This window comes from Cetorhinus maximus, chromosome 3 (assembly GCF_964194155.1).
Source record: "Cetorhinus maximus chromosome 3, sCetMax3.hap1.1, whole genome shotgun sequence".
NCBI classification, from domain to species: Eukaryota; Metazoa; Chordata; class Chondrichthyes; order Lamniformes; family Cetorhinidae; genus Cetorhinus; species Cetorhinus maximus.
In genome coordinates this window covers 88,007,716-88,029,245 of record NC_135881.1, presented here as the reverse complement: position 1 = coordinate 88,029,245, position 21,530 = coordinate 88,007,716, and the positions used below count along the sequence as shown (strand labels likewise).

Genomic DNA, 21,530 nt, shown 5'->3' with positions numbered 1-21,530 from the left:
ACTGTCTGATGACGACCATGAAACCATTGCCAGATTGTTGTAAAAACCCATCTGGTTCACTAATGTCCTTTAGCAGCAACTAGGGATGGGCAATAAATGCTGGCCAGCGATACCCACATCCCATGAACGAATTAAAGAAAAAATCATGGACCCCATTAAGGGTCAGGACTTTGCAGGTGATGATTCTGGTAGCTCTTCTCTATCAAACTGGTACCAACACTGAACAGACTGCGTAACCCTAGCCATATAAGCACTCAAGCGGCATTGATTGAGCCCTGGGCAGTGATTGTACATGCTTTGTCAAATGGTCCTTTGTACTCGTAGTCTCCTTGGGACAGGCATGGGAAATCTATCTCAAACCTGTTGTTAACCCAGTATATAGCCAGAATTTTATGCCAAGTAATAGCCACTTACGGGCCTCTTCCTAATGCCACTAGTATTTTAACAGTCACAGGAGATGCCCATGCCATGTGGTGAGGCTGTCGCGGGTAGCCTGAGCTCAGGAACAGGGGCCCTCCTGTTCATGCACCCTGCAGAAAGGGCCATCATCTCACCGGCCTCTCAGTCACCTCCCCTCCCACCCTTGCTGGGGCATGCCGGAATAGGCCTGGCTAGCTTGCCACACTTACCTTTGTTTTCTCCAGCTGCCATTGCTGGTTTAGGAGGTACTGGCTGCAATCCTAGCAGTGGTCACCACTCCCAGTGATGCTGCTGCGACTGAAGAACTGCCTGCCTTCTGAATGGCTGATAGTTCTTAGAGGTGGGACATTCTGCATCAGGGAATGGAAGCCACAAAATAGTGTCATGGCTTCCAGGGCCAACAGGGGCAAGCTCGCCCATGACTTTCCAGCCAGTCGGCTGTATTTTCCGCACCCGCCCGTCCGCCGGCTGCTGCCGCAATCTTCTGGTCCCGCCGTAAGTCAATGAACTTCCGGCTGGGGCACCGCCTTGCCCACGCGGGTCCCACCCGCGACGGGGCCGGAAAATCCCGGACAGTCACTCCCTGCCCATTAAATCCCAACCTATATTTCTCTTATTCCTTCTTAGCAAATATCAGGTTGAAATTTGGGAAACATTGGTGCTTTTGCCATTGCTGTATTTTCCAGTTTAAAGATAACCAAGCATAAATGTTTGGAGATCTCTAATAGTGCATTTTCTATTCTACAGTACACCAAGATGCTGGGAGTGAAGCCTATAGTTCATTTTTTGGTCTGGTTTCTGGACAATTTCATTGTCCTGATTCTGAGCAGTGCCTTCATCACCATTATCTTAAAAACCAGCGAAATTCTTCCAGCCAGTAATGGATTCATTGTTTTCCTCTATCTTTTGGATTTTGGAGTATCTGTTATTGCAATGAGCTACCTGCTTACTACCTTTTTCAGCCATGCTAATACAGCAGCTCTCAGTGCCTGCCTGCTCTACATCATTACCTTCTTTCCCTATATGGTCCTTGTGGCTGTACAGAGCCAGCTCAGCTTCTCCAGCCAGATTCTAATTGTAAGTAGTGTGAGCTTATTCTTGGTACATTTCTGCAGCTTTTATTCATGTGATTGAAATTAATATCCTAATGGAAAATGTCTCTTTGTGCTACGTCTAACAAAATTTGAAATACAAAGAAAAACTTGGAAAAGTATGGGACGCATTCCACTAGAACAATGCAGATCATGGGGCAATGTGACAGAAGTGTTAAAAATCATGAAAGGATGTGAGAGAGTAAATGGAATTAGTTTGTTTCTATTAGTTGAGGGGTCTGGAATGAAGGGCTATAGATTTAAGAGCAAGAGGGGTTTTTTTTGCAGGATCTTGCTGATGGGCAGGCAGGATGGAGTCTAGGGCATCAAAAGAGCCCTTGCTTCCCTGATCCCACAAAGATATGTTTACAATGTACCATTGTGGGACTCCCCTTCTTCCGTAGTTTTACTGAGTTGGGTGGCCATGGCAGATACCCCATTCAGATGATATCTAAAAATGTCATTTGGGTCCTAAAGATATCACAGGACCTTGCTGTAGATGTACGTATGAGGCTTGCGATTGAGTCATGCGAGCATCTCAACCTCCTAAAGAAGGGTTTAGTTAAAGTGATGGGTGGGAATGGAGTAGCAAATGAAAAGATTAGTTTTCAGAGGCCAGACAGGGAAAAGACAAAATATTTTCGCACAGCAGGTTTTGAGGCTGTGGACTGTATTACCATAGTTATTGAATAGGAAACAATGTTAATGTTAAATGGGCTGTCAGTGGAATAGGCAATAAAGGAGTGTGGGACAGAGCAGATAAGTGAAAGCAGCATCAGCAGATTAGGCCTAATGGCCTGTCTCCATGTTGTAATTCCTATATAATTGGGTATTCTGCCCACATTTACATTATGCAATCAGCATATTGATAGCCTGGGTTATAGTATCTTGAGGAACACATGAATATTCTATCTCCAATGTTTAAGTGAGTTTTGTTATTTTAACACTTTAAACTCTTACTAATAGTTGTTAAAATCTAAATCCTGTCTAGTGCCTTCTGTGTCCGACTGCATTCAGCCAGGGAGCATATATTATCACTCTTTTTGAGGGGTATGGAACAGGTAAGAAACTCTTAAAATGTGAAATTCTGACAATAAAAGCTATGGAAAATATAAAATGATGCATTTGAGTTTTACAATTTTGCGGATATTGTCATTTGAAAATGACTGATGCAAGGAAGTAACTGAACTGCCTGCTAAATATTTAATACAAATGAAGACCTTAAAGAGTATAAAGGATTTCTGTTTATTAAACTGAAATCATTTTGAGGTGATCTAACTTTCTAGCAACACACATATTTACATTGAAGTTGGTCACTCGATCTCGCCGGACAAGATTTTTGCGAGTGATATTTGTTGTCACCAGTTGGTTTCTTATCTCCCAATCCTTCCACTTCACTATCTGAAGGTTTTAGATTATTCCTCTGCCCTCTGCAATTCTCTCAATGTTGCCTTGTTACCCATCCCCTGCTTTAAAAAGCCTCCGACAAAATCCTTCCCCTTGAATGTGGCCATAATCCCCCAAATTTTCTTCTGTTGTTGCTCCATGCTAATTTGTCTGCCTGGTTAAGCAAATGTTTTCTTCTGTATGGGGAGTTCTACATAAATGTAAATTGTTGCTGACAAAGGCAAAAGGATTGTTGAATGATCAGCACAAATTTATTAATGCAAGACTAGAAGATGGGCTGCTTGCTAACACTTCGACACACACTTCATTATACTTTGAGATGCTTAGCATCTGTATTCTGAATATTAGAGGGATATTAAAGAAATATTACAAGCCTGTGCCCCAAGAACAGAACTCTCGACAAATGCGCATGTCAACATTTCAGCCAATTTCACAGTCCTTATAATTTTCCATCTTAATGAGTGAAAAATCTTTGCATCTCTGTGAATTTACCATGCCAATTTCTATCTTTTTAAAGCGAGCCTCAAAAGACAAGTCTCAAAAAATGCATTGCAATTGCAGCAATAGAGAAAATTATTTGGGAAACCTGCATGTATTTATGTCTATGAATTAATTGAAAAGGAATCTATATTTTTGGTACATGTAAGCTGGAGAAAAAGTTAAAATATCCTGGCATACTTAAAATATTTCAAAATTAAAAGGTTAATTTTATATTTTATATAAATAACGTGATAAAAATCAATGGTGGTGGTTTATCCATTATGATCAATACTATGTTTTTAACTAGTGAGTAGTTGTTAGTAACAATGTAATCAATTAATGAAGCAGTGTCAAACAATAGTTTTCAGCTAGACACTTAGCTTTTCTCTTATGTCTACAATGTGGTCTGAAAATTTTTTTAAAAGTTTATTAAAAGGCAATGTTAATTTGTTCAGGCCATGTTAAGGTCCAGTAGTTCCTTATCTTCCCTTCACATGTGTAACATAGGAAAAAGCCATGATTTGGGAGTCATGAATGCTTTAGTTATAAATGGAAGCCCTAGCTGTTCCAATGTACTAATGATTAATAGCATTTCATAATTCTTGCACTATTATTGTATGTCTAAGGGGAAATGTTGTTGGCTCTTGTGTCCAGCAAATTTTCTCATGATAGTATTACCATTTATAGTTTAAATAGCAATTGAAAATAAATAAACTTACAATAACTTTAATTCCAATCAACTGTAACAGTTAGATTTGTAAATGTAGTATTGTTGCATCTAGTAATTTGGTAGTCAGAAAATGTTTATGAATTATGTTGCGTAAATTATCATTTTATTTTTTGTTGATGTTTTTTCTCAATGCAATGAAGAAATAGTAAGGCTCTTGCAGAGTCAGAGCACAAAAGTTGAAATGTAGATCAGTAAAAGGGATTTGAAACAAGTGAATCTGGATTTATATTGATTAATTTCAAAATTGATTGAACTTGTACAGTATTATTGAATTCAAAATATTCATGCTTCTCTATAATTATACCTATTGCAGGTGCTGATGTATTTGCATCTTGCTTTATTTCACTTGGACTGTTTGGTCTTTTTAGGAATCCAGTGGAATAACATGTATGAAACCCTTGAGGATGGGGACAATGTGTCTTTTGCCTGGATTTGCTGGATGATGATCATTGATTCGGCAATATACCTCATATTAGGCTGGTATCTACACAATCTCTTCCCTGGTATGAACATCAATTATTTTGAACACAATAATTGTTCTTCACTGTTCTTATCTATCTTTTTAAATTTGTGATGATTTCCACTGTGCAATGAGGGGAATTTTTTTATTTTAAGTACATGCAACACAATTATAGAAAAAGACAAGAGCTCCAGTGTTATCTGTTAAGATGATCTGGACTCTACTTACTGAATGTTCATGCCCGCAAGTTGTTTTCTTTTAATAAACTGCCTTCAGTAAGGAATATCTGCAAAACTGTGTGCTGAGTTTTATTGAAGGTAGTGTAGTATGTACAAATATGTGTCTGTCAAATTTTTTCTATGACCAACAGTGCAAGATGCATTACAGTGTTATAGAAATGATGGGGCAGATGGAGACTATAGGGTCTGCCATGTATATGCCTTTGTTAGTTCTGCAACTAGATCTGTTTATAGTAGTTCTATTCTCTGTTTTTTCTCCATACATATTTAAATTATTTTTCAAACATTTATGTGGATCCCATTAGAATGGTATTCTAAGGGTAAATTTTTATGGAGTCACACACCCAGTATAGAGCACACATTAAGAATTTAGTGCAGAGAACAGTGAATTCTGCAGAATATCCTGTTCATTAAAATTGATGGATAGAAAATCCTACAGAGCTCACTAATTTCCATGCCCACATTCTTGATAGATGCTCCCAACCAGTGAAATTTAAAATTTATATAAAAAACACTTCCATATTCTGCCTCAGTAACCACTTGTAAAGTATTCCATAACGGAATAATTGCACATTGTGTGTAAAAAATATTTTTTAACTTCCTCCATCATGCTTATAAAAATAATCCCAAAACTATTCTTTCTTGGTACAACTTAGACAACAGACCACCTTCTCTACAGTTTACATAATTTTATTTTTTTTACTCATTCATGGGATATGGGCTTTGCTGGCTGGGCCAGCATTTATTGCCTACTCGGAATCCCCTATTAGGTCCTCTCTATCCTTCTCTGTTCCAATAAAACAAAATTTACAATCATTTCTTCAAAACTATATAGCCTCTGGATCGTTATGGCATTCTAATTAATCAACTCTTTATCCTTTCCATGGAACTAATATCCTTCCTATAATGTCATGCCAAGAACCGTATGGATTACTCAAAACTATGGCCCAACTAACGTCTTCTACAGATTTAATCATATTCTTGTTGTGATATATCACTCTATTCCTCGATTCTGTTAAAAGTACGCTCTTTATGATATTCATTGCTTTCCCCAAAAAGTACTCACTATTTTCCCCAAAAATGTCCTGTTTCACATTTACCTGCATTGAACTTCATCTGCTACATTTTTGTACTCTCCTGCATTCCTCATAGTATGACATGATCCTACTTTTAATAAATTGTTTCTATGATTTGAAAATAGAAGAGATCCCAACATATATCCATGTGCACACCACTCCCACATCTCTCATGTTCAGGAACAGCTATTTGCTTTGATTCCCCTAGCCATCGCTCAGTGCAGCTACATTCTCTTTCATGTTATGTGTCCCAGTCTTTACAACATGTTCCTGTGACAAAGACCTTTTTGAAAATCCGTGTATATACCTTGCACCTTTATGCATTCTGTAATATCTTCATAAAATTCAGTTTAATTACTTTAAATTAGGCATTAAAACAAACATTCACATCCATTGTATATAATGTAATAATAAAGAGTCATGTTTGTGTTCCTTTTTCCCTCCCCTCACTGTAAAAGGTGGTTCAAACATTTTTTCATGTGTATGATGCTATTTAAGAGATTATCAGTGAATGCATCTATGGACTTATATGTGTTCACACACTGTGATCTATGAATTATTGATGCATTACTTTAACATTTCATATTTTAGGTAAATATGGAACTCGGAAGCCTTGGTATTTCCCATTTACAGATTTGTATTGGAAAAATCTGTGTGATTGTGCCAAACGGGTTGACAGAAAGATAGGAGAAGGCTATTGGGCCCAAAATCTGAGCCACTACAATGAGCAAATGAATGTGAAAGGTAAGACTTAATTATTGTTCTTTTTCTGATAATCCATTTAAAGATACAGTAGGCTTGATTTTCCTCTGCTCCTACCTAAACTTGCAACCTACTTCAGCACTACAATGTTCCAAGGACTCTGCATTCCTTCAACTCTGTTCTCTTGCTTATTTCCGATTCTTTTTCCCCACCATCAACTGTTGTGCATTCAGCCATTTAGACTCTAAGCTCTGGAATGCACTCTTTAAATCTCTTTGTCATTCCACCTCTCTCTCTTGCTTTAAAACCCTCCTGAAAAGCAAAACCTTAAGCTTTTAGTCACCCTTTCTCGTATTTCCTTTTTTGGCTTAGCGTAATTCTTTTGTCTGATTACACTCCTGCGATATGCCTTTTTCCTATGTTAAAGCTGCTATATAAATGCAAATTATTATTGTTGCTGCAAGTGTTCCCATTTCTGGCCATTATATAGATGTGAAACTGCCAGAACTCCTTTGCAACTGGTCTCCAGCCACAGTGAGTTTGATGCACATTTGTGCTTGTGGTTTCAGTGGAAACACACACGCACGCACGCATGCACGTCCGCACGCGCGCGCGCACACACACACACACACACACACGCACCCACCCCCCTTCCCACCGCAGGTATCAGAAATAAGGAAGGTTAGAGTTCAATAAAAATGTTGAAATAATATATGGTTAAGTGTCCTTTGATTGTCCTTGAGGCTTTGATTTTTAAATGTTGCGGCTGATTTGGATTCGTTGGTTTCGTGGATGTGATTAGATGTAGAAGATGTTGCAATTATTACGAGATCTTGGTTTGCACACACTTTTTCCAAAAGGGAGAGAGGGAGAGGGCGCAGCTTCTCAGCCTGTTTTCTCTGCTGAAAATGTTCTTGATACTCCCTGTGTCACTTGCAATCTATCTGCAGTAACTGCAGCCTGGCCTGACTCACTTCACCCATTGTGTATTTCCAAGGGGTTTTGGATGGGTCTGCCTGTGGCAGCCATTGTTTCAATATCCCACACTTAGCATTTTAATTTCTCTTCCTGAGACAGTGATGAGTTTCGATGGGTCTTTGCATTATAGCAAATGTCCCTCTCTTCACACTCCCCTGAAGGTGTCTTGTTTGCTTTTTCACCTTCACCTTGAAAGGTAGCCTTACATGTTTAATTATTTTGTCCTGTCTCATTTCAAATTGCATCATTTCCAGTCAGTTGAAAGTTGAAAAGTCATATTTTCAAAAATAAAGATGCATAGCCTCGTGACACCTCTGCATCACGAGAAATGCAATAAGATTCGCTCTCATTTCATTACAAGGTATAAAAAAATCCCCAATAAAACATTCACTCTCTTACTTGAATTGCAAGTGTTCTAGTCCACTATGTCCTTAATACCCAGGTAACCCTTAACTGTGTTAGGCCCTGGACAACATGCTATTACATTGATTTTTTTTCCCTTTCAGGTGATTGGTTGCAAACAAAACCTGCCTTCCTTTGAGGAGATCAGGCTGACATTAGGGGGAGAATTTTCTCCCCAACAGGGGAGTTGTGCAGGGGCGGGTGCAGACGGGCACCTCAGGGGAGAATAGTTTTAAGTTTAAACAGTTTAATAAAGTTTGAAAAAATTTTTATGACATGTCCTCTCATGTGAAACCGTCACATGAGCTGGGACATGTACGTTAATATTAGTAAAAATTTTTCTGAAAATTTTAAATCATTCATGAAACTTCATCTCGCCCGTGGATGAGGTTCCATGAAAAATGCGAAGGCCGCCTGGGCTCTTCGCCTGCCTGCCAACCTTAAGGTTAGACAGGCAGCTCAGCTGATTGCCTTAATTGCTTTTTAACAGGCCTTTGACAGTTTGGTGGGCTGCGCACCCGCTGAACTGCAAATCTAAATGATGCGCGGTGACGTCGGGACGCATGCCCGAAGTCACCCCATGTCATTTTGCGCCTTGGCGAGTGGGCCCCGCCTCTGCTTGCCGAGCCGAAGATTCTGCCCCAGGGTTCAGAAGATGCTTTATTTTTTTGATGGTAGGCACGGCAGATCATTTTGTCAGTAACCCTGGGCCTGTTCCTTGCTGTAACTCTGGATTAAGTATTGTCTAAGGGGTTTGGTTGGTTGACCTGGCTATTAGCTCTCAGATTGCTGGTAACAGCCAATCTGATCGTGGTTACCTGTAGGGGTGTTCTGTGCTTCTCACTGGCTCTGCTTTCATGCTGTTTAGCATGGAAGCTTTTAACATGCAAATTTTCTGGATTGCTAATCTGGTTTATTCAGATCAGTTTTAACCCCTCGTTGTCTACCTCTATAATCTGTGAATTTATTTGCTCCAACCTAGGCATTCTTACAAATCTGATTTCTAAGAGGTTAGTGGGCTGTAATTGGATTTCTTCCTCTTGCAGAAATTCTGGTTTTGTGTCTGGCACTTCACGTTTAATGAATTTTAAAACTTGGTTTCGTTTTGCTATTCAGTGATTAACCCTCCATGGATTTCTCTGCTATTCCTCTTGTAATCTCCACAAATATTGCCTGCTTTGGGGTAGGTTCTCATTTGTGTTGGGAACGGGCATTCCCCTAACCTGTTCCAAGACCCCCGGAACACTAGTGCCCCCAGGTGGATGTTCAGTTCCTACTGTTCTCCCCTGCGGCTCCTCAGCTGAATGGGGCATCACCCTCACTCTTTCTTGGTCTATTTGTGAAATTTCATGGCCCCCATTTAAATCTGCTATGAAGGCATCTGCTAAACTGATCTCCTTCTCCCTTCCTTCAACCTTTTTAAACTTTACAGGCCCTCCTACTGATTTGGATTTGGCCATTTAACTTCCTCAGTTTTTTTTTACTGCTGCTGGCCTGCTTCAGCTTTTTAAATTTAAATGGCTGTTTCTTAATTACCACAACTCCCACGGATTCTATCCTGACCCTTTTTATTTCTGTTGGCCTGGCTTCAGCATTTTTCAGTCCCAGTAGCTCTTCCCTAGCTACTCCAAATCTCACGGGTTCTATCGCCCCATGTAGGATGTCTGAACCTTTCTGGTCCCCTGTACTCTTACAGATTCCTGCTTGTTTTGTGTTGAAAGACTGCAGTGCTTCTTCAGTCCTTTCTCATTGTAGATCATTATTGAACTGACCTCAAGATGGCAGCCTCCAGAGAGACTGCCTCATAGCATAGTTACATAGTTACAGCAAGCCAGATAGAACATGTAGAACTGATTGAATATTTCCTGAATATTTAAATGGGGCGGGATGACGTCGGGGTTTCCCCCCAATGTCATCCTGCGTCATTTTCACATCGGCGAGCGAGCCCCGCCCCCAACTCGCTGATGGAAAAATTCTGGCCATGGCTGCTGTAAATTTCCCCCTCCCAGCTCTTGCCAAAATGAAAGGCGATATGTAACAGCATTGGTAGTTTTTCTACTCATAATTGCAAAACTACGAGCTAGCAACAGATTTAATTAACAAGCCAAAACTGAAAATAGTAGCCACACTTCTAAAATTGCTGGGGAGGGACTGCTACAAATTGTATACCACTCTAAATCTAACCGATGAATAAAGAAAAAAGACGGCAGAGATTTTAAAAGCCTTGAATGAACACTTTGAACCTGAGTGAATATTACATATATATGCTATGCATTCAACACTAGAGCTCAAGGTAAACAGGAAACTATTAAACAGTATTAAACTGCAGTAACACAGCTTGCAGAATCCTTTGAATTCGGACAACTAAAAGATGACCTGATTAAGGATAGATTAGTTTTATTCATACCCCTTGGTGAGAGAAAGTCTACTGAAAGGTGAGAAACTGACACTCAAGAAAATGATAGACGTGTGGAGAAGTGCGGAAGTTGTAAAACGTATGGCAGAGCACCAGGAGATAAGTTATGCTGAAAGACATTCTAGGTTGAAAGAGCAGAGCAATCACAGACAAAGGGTAGGATGCAAATATTGCAGGAGACATCACACAAAGGAAAATAAGGCTTGTCTAGAACCGGGTAAACAGCGTTTTAGCTGCAAGAAGCAGAATCATTTCACAAACAAGTGTTTGGCAAGAAAGAAGCAAAACAAGCCTGTACAGATGGCCGATGGAGAGATAGTCTGTTGAAGCACTATATACAACAGGTTGGTTCCGTCAAGTCTATAGCTGATAAATGGTTTGTGACTGTTAGAATGATGACTGCAGAAGGGGCATATCAGGTGAACAAGAAGTGTCAGATAGACACTGGTGCGCCATGCGACATCATGGTCTTCATAGACCTGTGCAAAGTGGCTCAACACAGCGATCCAAAAATAAAACCTTGAAAGTAGAGTTGAGGCTATATGATGGCACGATACTCAAACCAAGAGGGCAAATTAATCTGAGAGCCCAATGCAATGGCAAAAATGAAGATTTAGAGTTCCAGATCATAGATGGGACACAATAGCCACTCATCTCACCTGAAGCAAGTTGAAAGCTTGGACTGGTAACCCTGAGAGTGCCAACAGAGGTTTACAAAATGTCACAGCACACAAAACCATTGGCAGTAGAATAGATCCTAGAGGAATGCAAAGATATGTTTACAGGGTTGGGGTGTCTACCAGGAGAATATCGTCTAGAAGTAGGTGAGCGTGTAAGACTAACTCAGCAGCTGCTGAGAAGAATTCCAGCTGCCCTCAAGTCAAGTCCAAAAAACAAGAAAAGAGGGGAATAGTCAAAAAAGTGACAACTCCTACAGACTGGATTAGCAACATGGTAGCGGTGAAGCAACCTGGAAAGCGGAGAGTATGCTTAAACCCAAAGGAATTAAATAAATCTCTGAAGAGATCTCACCATCAAAGGAATTTTGCCACAAATTGCCAAGGCAAAGGTATTCACTACCCTAGATGCGAAGGATGGTAACTGGCAAGTGAAGCTGGATGAAAGCAGCAGCTTTGAAACTACATTCTGGACGCTGTTTGGGAGATACAGATGGTTGTGCATGTCGTTTGGCATTTCCACAGCACCAGAAGAATATCAATGCAGACAGCATGAGATAGTCAGTGATCTTCCCGGAGTGGAAGCCATAGTGGATGAGCTGCTAGTCTATGGATGTGGAGAGACAGTGGAAGAAGCCATAGTTGACCATGATCAGAATTTAATACAACTGCTGGAGAGAGCTCGCCAGATGAACCTGAAGCTGAACAAGAAAAAATTACAACTGAAGGTGCTTGAAGTCAAGTACATAGGTCTTTTACTGTCAGCAAAAGGACTTTGTCTGGATCCTGACAAGGTGAGAGTTGTAGTAGCGACGACACAAAGATTGGTAAGAAAGTAAGTTGTGAGGAGGATGAAAGGAGGCTACAAAGTGACATAGATAGATTAGGTGAGTGGGCAAGACCCGGCAAATGGAGTATAATGTGGGCAAGTGTGAAACTGTCCATTTTAGCAGAAAGAATAAAAAAACATACTATCGAAATGGTGAGAGATTGCAGAACTCTGAGGTTCACAAAAAGTCTAGTATGCACGTACAGCAGGTAATTAGAAAAGCTAATAGAATTAGCTCGGGGGTGGCGGTGGCATGGTGATATTGTCACTGGACTAGTAATCCAGAGATCCAGGGTAATGCTCTGGGGACCTGGGTTCAAATCCTGCCATGGTGGATGGTGGAATTTGAATTCAATAAATATCTGGAGCAATGAAAACATGAAAAAAAAAATCATTGTTTGTTGTAAAAACCCATCTGGTTCACTAATGTCCTTTAGGGAAAGAAATCTACTGTCCTCACCTGGTCTGGCCATCTCCAGATGAAGCCATATGTAGACCAGTAATGTGGTTGACTCTCAAAATAAAAATACCCTTTGAATTAGGGATGGGTAATAACTGCTGGCTAAGCCAGCCACATGCACATCCCATGAACAAAATTTTTAAAAATGTTATCATTTATTGCGAGGGTATTGGATTACAAAAGTAGGGAGGTTATGCTTCAGGGAACTGGTGAGACCACATCTGGAGTATTATGCACAATATTGGTTTCCTTATTTAAGAAAAGATGTAAATGCATTAGAAGCAGTTCAGAGAATGTTTACTAGGCTAATACCAGGAATTGGTAGGTTGTCTTATGAGGAAAGGCTAGGCTTGTATCCACTGGAGTTTAGAAGAGTAAGAGGTGACTTGATCAAAACTTTAAGACACTGAAGGGTCTCGGTGGAGAGGATGTTTCCTCTTCTGGGAGAATCTAGAACTAGGGATCATGGTTTAAAAATAAGGGATCACTCAAGTAAGATAGAGCTAAGGAGAATTTTTTTCTCTTAAAGGGTCGTGAGTCTTGGTAACTCTCTTCCTCAAAAGGCAGTGGAAGCAGAGTCTTTGAATATTTTTAAGGCAGAGCTAGATAGATTCTTGAATAACAAGGGGGTGAAAGGTTATTGAGGGTAGGCGGGAGGTTACAATCAGATCAGCCATGATCTTATTGAATGGCAGAGCAGGCTTGAAGGACCGAGTGGCCTACTCCTGCTCCTAGTTTGTATGTTCGTATGCAGCGACCAACAGATGTGAAAGCAGTGCAACAATTTATTGGATTTGTGAACTATTTAGCAAAATTTTTGCCTCATTTGTCATCAGAATGTGAACCATTACACAAGCTCACTGCCAAGGATGTGCAGTGGCATTGGAGAACAGAACAAGAAACAGCATTTGTCTAATAGGTGGATATCCATTTGCTGAATCAGGCAGCAGATGACATTCTGTGAATCACAATTGTTTTATTGTTAAACTATAGTTTAGTACAAATACCAGTTTCCACTCTTCCCTTCTGGTTCCTTTCCTTGTCCAGAGGCAAACCACCTGGGACAGGACCCAGCTCTTAAATTCAAGGTTCAATGAGTATCACCTGCTTTCAATTCACTCTGAAACTTGTCCTGGTTTGTTCTTAAAGGAACCTGCATTTCTAACATTGTCAGTGTTCACTATAATCATGCAACTAGTGACAACAATGCCAGTGCTGAAGTTCTATGATGTCAATGAGAAAGTCATCATGCAGTGTGGCGCCAGCGAGACAGGTCTGGCAGCAACTCTGATCCAGCAAAGACAGCTTTTCCATCTAGGGTATCAACACAAATGGAATGAAGCTACACTCAGATTGACAAAGAGTGCCCGACTATTGTTTTTGCTTGTGAGCATTTTCATCACTACCTGCTTGGGAGAGATGAAATAGCAGTGGTGTTTGACCACAAGCCACTTCAAAGCATTTTTCAGTAAACCCGCTAATATCTGCTCCAAAGTGTCTGCAGAGAATGTTACTTCATTTACAGAGACATCGTCTGGACGTAACATACAAGAGTGTGATGGAATATTCTCCATTTGCCTGGATGAGTGCAGCTCCAAGAAACTTGACACCATCCAGGACAAAGCAGCCCACTTGATTGGCACCTCATCCACAAACACTCACTCTCTCCACCACCAATGCTATTCTGACTGCTGGGAGTTAGACCAGCTGACTTCAACGACGACAGGAAAAATAGTAGAATACCTGAAAGCAGACTTCAGTCAGTATAGCATTCCAGAAACTGTGATGGGTGACAATGGCCCTCAGCTCATGAGTGAAGAATTCAGCTGATTCACAAAGGATTAGGAAATTCAATACGACACATCATCTCCACATTATCCCACTTCTAACACCATGTTTCCTGTTTAAAGAGTACAGTGCTTTCTGATTGTAGGTCTTTATTGAACTGATCTCAGGATGGGAGCCTCCAGAGAGACTGTCTCATGGCATAGTCACATGACTATGGGAAGCCAGATAGGGCATGTAGAACTGATTGCATTTCAAACCCAAACACTGCTGGTTTTCTCCAGCCTTTTCACTCTCTAGATGGTCCCTGACCTGTTGGGAGTACTATTCTCTAGTCTGCCTTGGCTGCCTCTATCTCCCTACAGTACTCAGTCTTATCTCCCTTTCCTGCTGTCTTCTTTGGAATTCTCCCTCCTCTTTCTATTCCTGCCTCTTTCTCTCTTTCCCCTTTCCTGAAATTCCTGTTCCAATTTCCGCTGCTCCAATTTTAATTTCTGTATCACTAATATATCTATTTCATTGTCCTCAATTTCCATTTCTAGGTGTATCATTATCCTTTTTAAAATTTCCGTTTTCCTGGCTTTCAGGCAGAAGTCCACCTCTAAGTGCCTAGCTACACATTTTCATTCATCCAAGGACAGTGCCCTTAACTTCTTGGCAGTTATCTCATCTTGCTCAATCAAAGTATTGACATTGGATGTGGACATTTTAGTACTATAGACCCAAGGAAACTTTTTGCAGTTTTTAAATTGCTTTTGAAGGAACAATTTACTTTCCCCACACAAATTCTTTCATCAGTCTGTAGGAACAAGCTCTGGATACGAGTCCCCAATTTAGTTATGACTGGTGAGAAGGGGTGAACTGGCTTCCCTTTATGCAGCCTACTTGATCAGTCCCAACAAAGGTTTTCATTTATTTTTCACAAGGATATGCCTTTCCGAAATCCAAATCTATTTAGCTATTTACGCAGTAATCAAACAAGGTTTTCTTGAGTTAAACAAAGGGTAAATTTAGTAACCACTAAACCCAAAGATAAAGGTAATAAAAATGTGATATCACATACACACACAGGTATCAGAAATAACAGAAATTAGGGTCCAATAAAAAAAATTAAACTAATGCATGGTTAAGTGCCCTTTTAATGTCCTTGAGGCATAGATTTTTAAATGTTTGTGGCTGATTTAGATTAGTTGGTTTTTTCAATGCGGTCAGGTGTAGAAGATGTTGCAATTATTACGAGGTCTCAGTTTGCTGGTAGATTTCAGATGGTTGACTTCCCAAACCAGGTGACAGACACTTTTTCCAAAAGAGAGAGAGAGAGAGAGTGTGCAGCTTTTCTGTAGAAAACTTTCTTGACACGTCACTTGAAACCTCTCTGCAGTAGCTGCAGCCTGGCCTGTTATACTTCACCCACTGTGTATTTCCAAGGGGATTTGGGTGGGTCTGTCTGTGGCAGCCATTATTTCAATATTTAGCACTTTGCATTTTAATGTCTCTTCTTTAGTAATGAATTTCGATGGATCTTTAAATTATAGGAAATGTTCCTCTCTTCACGCTCCCCTGAGGGTTTCTTGTTTGCTTTTTCACCTTCGCCTTGAAAGGTGGCCTTGGATTTTTAGTTTGTTCTGTCTCATTTCAAATTGCAAAATTTAAGCAGTGGTGTAGTGGTATTGTTGCTGGACTAGTATTCCAGAGATCCAGGGTAATGCTCTGGGGACCCAGCTTCAAATCCCACCACAGTAGATGGTGAAATTGGAATTCAATTAAAACCTGGGATTAAAACTCTAATGATGACCATGAAACGTGACTATGAAACCATTGTTGATTGTCGTAAAAACTCATCTGCCATCTTTATCTGGACTGGCCTACATGTGACAACGTTGACTCTTAAACACCTTCCAAAATGGCCAAGCAAGCCACTCACTGTATCAAGACCACTAAAAAGCCACAAAGGAATGAAGCTGGACGGACCACCTGGCATCAGCCTAGGCACTGGAAACGGCAACAGCTGTTGACCTGCAAAGTCCTCCTGACTAACATTTGGGGGCTTGTGCCTACATTGGGAGAGCTGTCTCACAGACTAGTCAAGCAACAGCCTGACATAGTCATACCCACAGAATCATACCTTACAATGTCCCGGAAACCACCATCACTGTCTCACTGTCTCTCCCCTAGCCAAGCTGTTCCAGTACAGCTACAACACTGGCAGCTAAACAGCAATGTGGAAATTGTCCAGGTATTTCCTGTACACAAAAGGCAGCACAAATCCCACCCCGGCCAATTACCGCCCCATAAGTCTACTCTCGATCATCCATAAAGTGATAGAAGGGCCCATCGACAGTGCTATCAAGCGGCACTTACTTAGCAATAATCTGCTCACTGACGCTCAGTTTGGGTTCCGCCAGGGTTCACTCAGCTCCTGACCTCATTACAGCCTTGGTTCAAACATGGACAAAAGAGCTGAACTCCAGAGGTGAGGTGAGAGTAGGTGCCTTCGACATCAAGGCCGCATTTGACCGAGTGTGGCATCAAGGAGCCCAATCAAAACTGGAGTTAATGGGAATCAGGGGAAAACTCTTTGCTGGTTGGAGTCAAACCTAGCACAAAGGAAGATGGTTGTGGTTGTTGGAGGTCAGTCATCTCAGCTCCAGAACATCATTGCAGAAGTTCCTCAGGGTAGTGCCCTAGGCCCAACCATTTTCAGCTGCTTCATCAATGACCCTCCCTCCATCATAAGATCAGATGTGGGGATGTTCGCTGATGATTGCACAATGTTCAGCACCATTCATCACCAGCGACTCCTCTGATACTGAAGCAGTCCATGTCCAAATGCAGCAAGACCTGGACAATATCCAGGCTTGGGCTGACAAGTGGCAAGTAGCATTCGTAGCACACAAGTGTCAGGTGATGACCATCTCCAACAGGAGAGAATCTAACCATCGTCCCTAGACATTCAATGGCATTACATCACTGAATCCTCCACTATCAACATCCTGGGTTACCATTGACCAGAAACTGAACTGGACTAGCCATATAAATACCAAGCCTCCTTCGGCTGCATCTTCCAAACCCACAACCGCTACCATCTAGAAGGACAAGTGCAGCAGATAGATGGGAACACTACCACCCGCACGTTCCCCTCCAAGCCACTCACCATTCTGACTTGGAAATATATCGCTGTTCTTTCACTGTTGCTGGGTCAAAATCCTGGAACTCCCTCCCTAACAGCAGTGGGTGTACCTACACTACATGGATGCAGTGGTTCCAGAAGGCAGCTCACCACCACCTTCTGAAGAGCAATTAGGGATGGGAAATAAATGCTGCCCTAGCCAACAAAGCCCACATCCCTTGGATGAATGAAAAAAAAATCCAGCCAGTTGAAAGTTGATAAGTCATATTTTCAAAAATAAAGATGCATAGCCTCATGACACTAACAAATACCTAAACGCCCTGCTATCTTTGAAATGGGACATGTCTGCGGAATCTGCTCAACTGAGTCTGGATGGCATAGATCCACCACTGTTACCTTCAAGTTACGGAAACAGTAGCAGCAACTTATTCTCAGCTTCTGGATCTAGCCTGTTCTTCTTGAGTGTTATCCAGCTTTCCTGCTTTGCTGCAATGGACTTAACAACTGCCACTGCTCAACTTGGATTGATCTGTGTCCTTTTATATCTTTCAGCAAGGGTCAGTTTTGATTTCCCAACCTCAGCTTGCTCTTGATTTTCTTAGAGAATGGGATGTTCAGTTTTGTTTCTATGTTTACCTTTTCTGCTTCCCTTTCAGTTTAATTTTCAGCTCAGCTTCTGTTTTGAGGTAGGGTCTGCCTCAAAAACATACAAATTAAAGATTGGCTTCCTCACAATATGAATGTACCTCTTTAAAGTCACAGTAACTGTAGAGCCTAACAAAATAACTTTATTCAAGTTGTTTTTTACTCATGTTCCTATTTTTGCCCAATATAAACTAATAATTAGTTTGTGCCTGGTGAACTGTTTGCGGTTTCTCAGAGCCTCTGGTGTACATAGTGTGGGATAGTCTTGTTGAGTTTTCATCACTGGCATCAGTCTCATCTGTGATGGGCCTGTATAAACTAATCTGTCTCCTTTTCCTTACTGGTCAGTGCTTCTAACATGCATGCAGTTCCATTTAATGCCTCTGCTGATTGAACCCATCCAGCAGGGGCTATGGAGCCCCCTCGCCCCTCAATTCAACGTTTTGACCCTTACATTCAATGGAATTTGTTTCAAACTTCTGTAGATTCTGATCCTGCATGTTTTAGTAATTAAGTTGTTGATTTTGGGTGGGAAGAAAGCAGTTGGTGTCCCCTTTTGTGACATTGAATGATATGTGTGTACATATGCAAGTATCCAGGTTAAGTAGTCCAATCACTTATCAATATTTAACATGCACATTCATGCATGAAAGATGTTCACTTGATAGGGTGACCTGTGCAAATTAAACTATCCAGCAATCACAATTGTAGGGAGTGGGAATAGAGAGCAGCTGATTGATGAGTATTTATTTAAATCTTAATTTTATTTCTGTTAAGTCAGTTAATAGTCTAATAAATAGAGGCATGGGTACTGAACTCAGTCCCATGGAGTGTACATTCTGTTCCTTGTGAGAACTCTAGGACATTCCTCATGTCCTGGGCAACTGAACAAAGGCAAGAAGACTGCAAATCCCAGGTTTAGTGACGTGTCCCTCGAGCGCTTTTTGGATACAGTGGAAACCCACTGCACTAGCCGCAGGACATTACCCCTTTGGCTTGGGAGACGATGACAGTGCTGATCAGTGCCAATGCTGCACAGAAGAGATTGGCCATCCAATGTAGATAGAGGATGAATGATCTGATCTGTGTCACCAGGATAAGGCAACCATCTCATCACTCTAAAGTTACACACTCAAGCTCATCACACAATCACTAGCATCTCACACATTACCAGTTCAAGGGACATCACTACTGATTCCCTCACACGCACCCTCACATCTCTGTCTGGCCTCATATCCTCTGGAGACTGCCTCCTCAGCCCTCAACATCTTGAGGCCACTTGCACAGATCAGCTTGTGCCCCCACACACCCTAGGATATTCCCCTTCCCCAGTACAGCCCTCGCCCTGCAGCCTGTTCCTTGCCTGAAGCCACTTCTCCCACTTCCCCAAGCAAGCCCTACCCCTGCAATCATTGAAAAGCCACCCAGATCATATGGCTGGTCTGGTAGGTAGAGACCTGCTGTGAGCTCCCCTAAAAGTGATGTGCTGCTGTCTGTGAAGCCTGGTACTAATGGCTGCGAGTGCTGCCTGAAGCAAGATAGGCAAACCAGCCTCAAAGTCCCGAGCGAAGTGCAGCTCGCCAGGTGCACGTCACTTATGTATAGTTGTGGAACACCGATGGGCATGGAAAATTCCACCCATTGTTATGATCCCCATAGACCATTAACTTTAAAAAAGACATTGAATTTGTGACTGACTGGAAAGGTCACACAAGAATTCAAGTTTTAAGACTTTTACTGTGATAAACAAATTAAAAGCAGCATTGATTATTTTTGTAGGCAACTCATACTCTAAACTACAGAAATGTTTCCCCATTTAACTTTTAAAAAACCAAAAATATCCCACCACGGTTATATGTTAAAGTGTCCCTTAAGTGGACATTTTATTCTTCTGGAACCAGCCCAAGCTATTCTTCAGTCCTGATGGCCCTTTTCCAGACAGGTAACTTCTAATCTGAGAACAGATTTTCATTGCAAAGGTAATACTGGAGATTCTTTCTCTCCAGCCAAATTAGGCAAATCTTCCAGCCTCTTTTAGATTGTCACAAACTTTGGTCTCTTCAATCTGAGCATGAGCTCCCACCCACATTTGGCATGGTGAACAATAGGGTCAACATTTTCTCTGCTTCAGGTGCAGGACTGGCTTCCTCTATTTTTCTGCTTGGGCGCCCGCTGATAATTGATAGGACTATTAAGGCCACTAACAAAGTAATTAATGTCAGGTTTATGCTGTTACGCTATGCCTCCATTACGTTTTGAGGCTAGTTTGCCTATCTTGCTTCAGGCAGCACTCGCAGCCATTAGCACCAGGTTGGTAGTGAGGCGAAAAGGCCAAGCCACCTTTATGTTTTTTAGGAAACCTCATCCATGAGTGGGATGAGGTTTCCTAAAGCTTTACTACTTAAATAAAAAGTTTATATGAAAAATAAAAACATGTTCCATTGAATTTTTAATGCCTGTTTGGAAGTAGTCCTGTGGTATAGCTTCACCAGGTAAAATTTTAACAAACTGCTTCAATCTCCCTGGGGCAGCTCCGTGCCTCAGGGAGATTGAAGCGCTCTTTCGTGTGCATGCTTGAAAGAGTGCTGGCCCCGACTCTCCCTCCTTCCCCTGCCCGCACAGGTAGCGCTGAGGGATGCCGCTTGCGTAATTGCCTTAATTGGCCCACCCATGTAAAATGGCGGTGCGGACGGCGGTCGGCTCCACGACTGCTGCCACCCGCTATGGCCGAGCTCACCTGACATTGGAAAAGTTCAAGCCCATGTTGGAGGTGGGAGGCAGGAGATGGGATTAATCTTGCATCATGTTCCCACCTCCACCTTGAGAATGCTGGGAGGAGGGATTTTTTATGGGGGGAACAGGCCTTAAATATCCTGGAGGCAGGCCTACTGCTGGAAATGGCAATGCCAAAGTGGCAATGGAGGCAGGCCGAGTCCAGAGCGGGCAGTTTAAAAGGCCCACTTCTGTTCCCAAAAAACCCCAGCCTGGTGCTTCCCATTCAACCAGTGGCTCATCTATATACAGTTAAACCTTCTGACCACTTCAAACTACTCCCTCACCCCCCTCATCACCCCCACCCATTATCCACTTTCCGTACAGAACCCAGAAGCCCTATAACAGTTGGAAACCATTGAATAGTCCATAAAACTCACCAAATAAACAAACAGACTTCAGAAATGCTATCTCAATAGATGTCTAGACTGAATATATAAAAGCAGTGGGAAAAAAAAGCATTTACACATTATTATTATACTAAGCTATCCTTTTAATTGTGTGAAATATACTCTACCTGATAACTTCTGATACAGAAAGAGCAAGATGTCGTCTGAACAGCTTGTTGCCAAGCATGTTTTCCCAAGTGCTTAAGTGTAAAATGGGTGGCATTGAATCTGCAGCCCATTTTACATCTCTTCCAATTTTTAGTTATCCAAGATTAATGCCAATAGAGGTGAATTTTGATATGTGGGACTGTAATTAATGGTAGTTTGCCTTTCCAGGATAGAACAGTAAGTTGTACTGCATTATTCAGACAATACCGAATGAATCATTTCTAACTGTGATAGGTTAGATTTGTGTGGGAAAGGATCTTGAACTTTGGGTGGT

General features: G+C 41.4%; 1 protein-coding gene across 1 annotated transcript in view; it reads left to right on the top strand.

The window, feature by feature from the left end:
- Positions 1–21,530, top strand: part of LOC144678766 (ATP-binding cassette sub-family A member 13-like) — a 222,462-nt gene that overhangs the window by 73,892 nt on the left and 127,040 nt on the right. The window contains exons 16-19 of the mRNA XM_078538645.1: positions 1,168–1,497; positions 2,503–2,572; positions 4,497–4,631; positions 6,495–6,647. Of these exons, the coding sequence (XP_078394771.1) occupies positions 1,168–1,497; positions 2,503–2,572; positions 4,497–4,631; positions 6,495–6,647 (688 nt within the window). The remainder of the gene's footprint in view (positions 1–1,167; positions 1,498–2,502; positions 2,573–4,496; positions 4,632–6,494; positions 6,648–21,530) is intronic.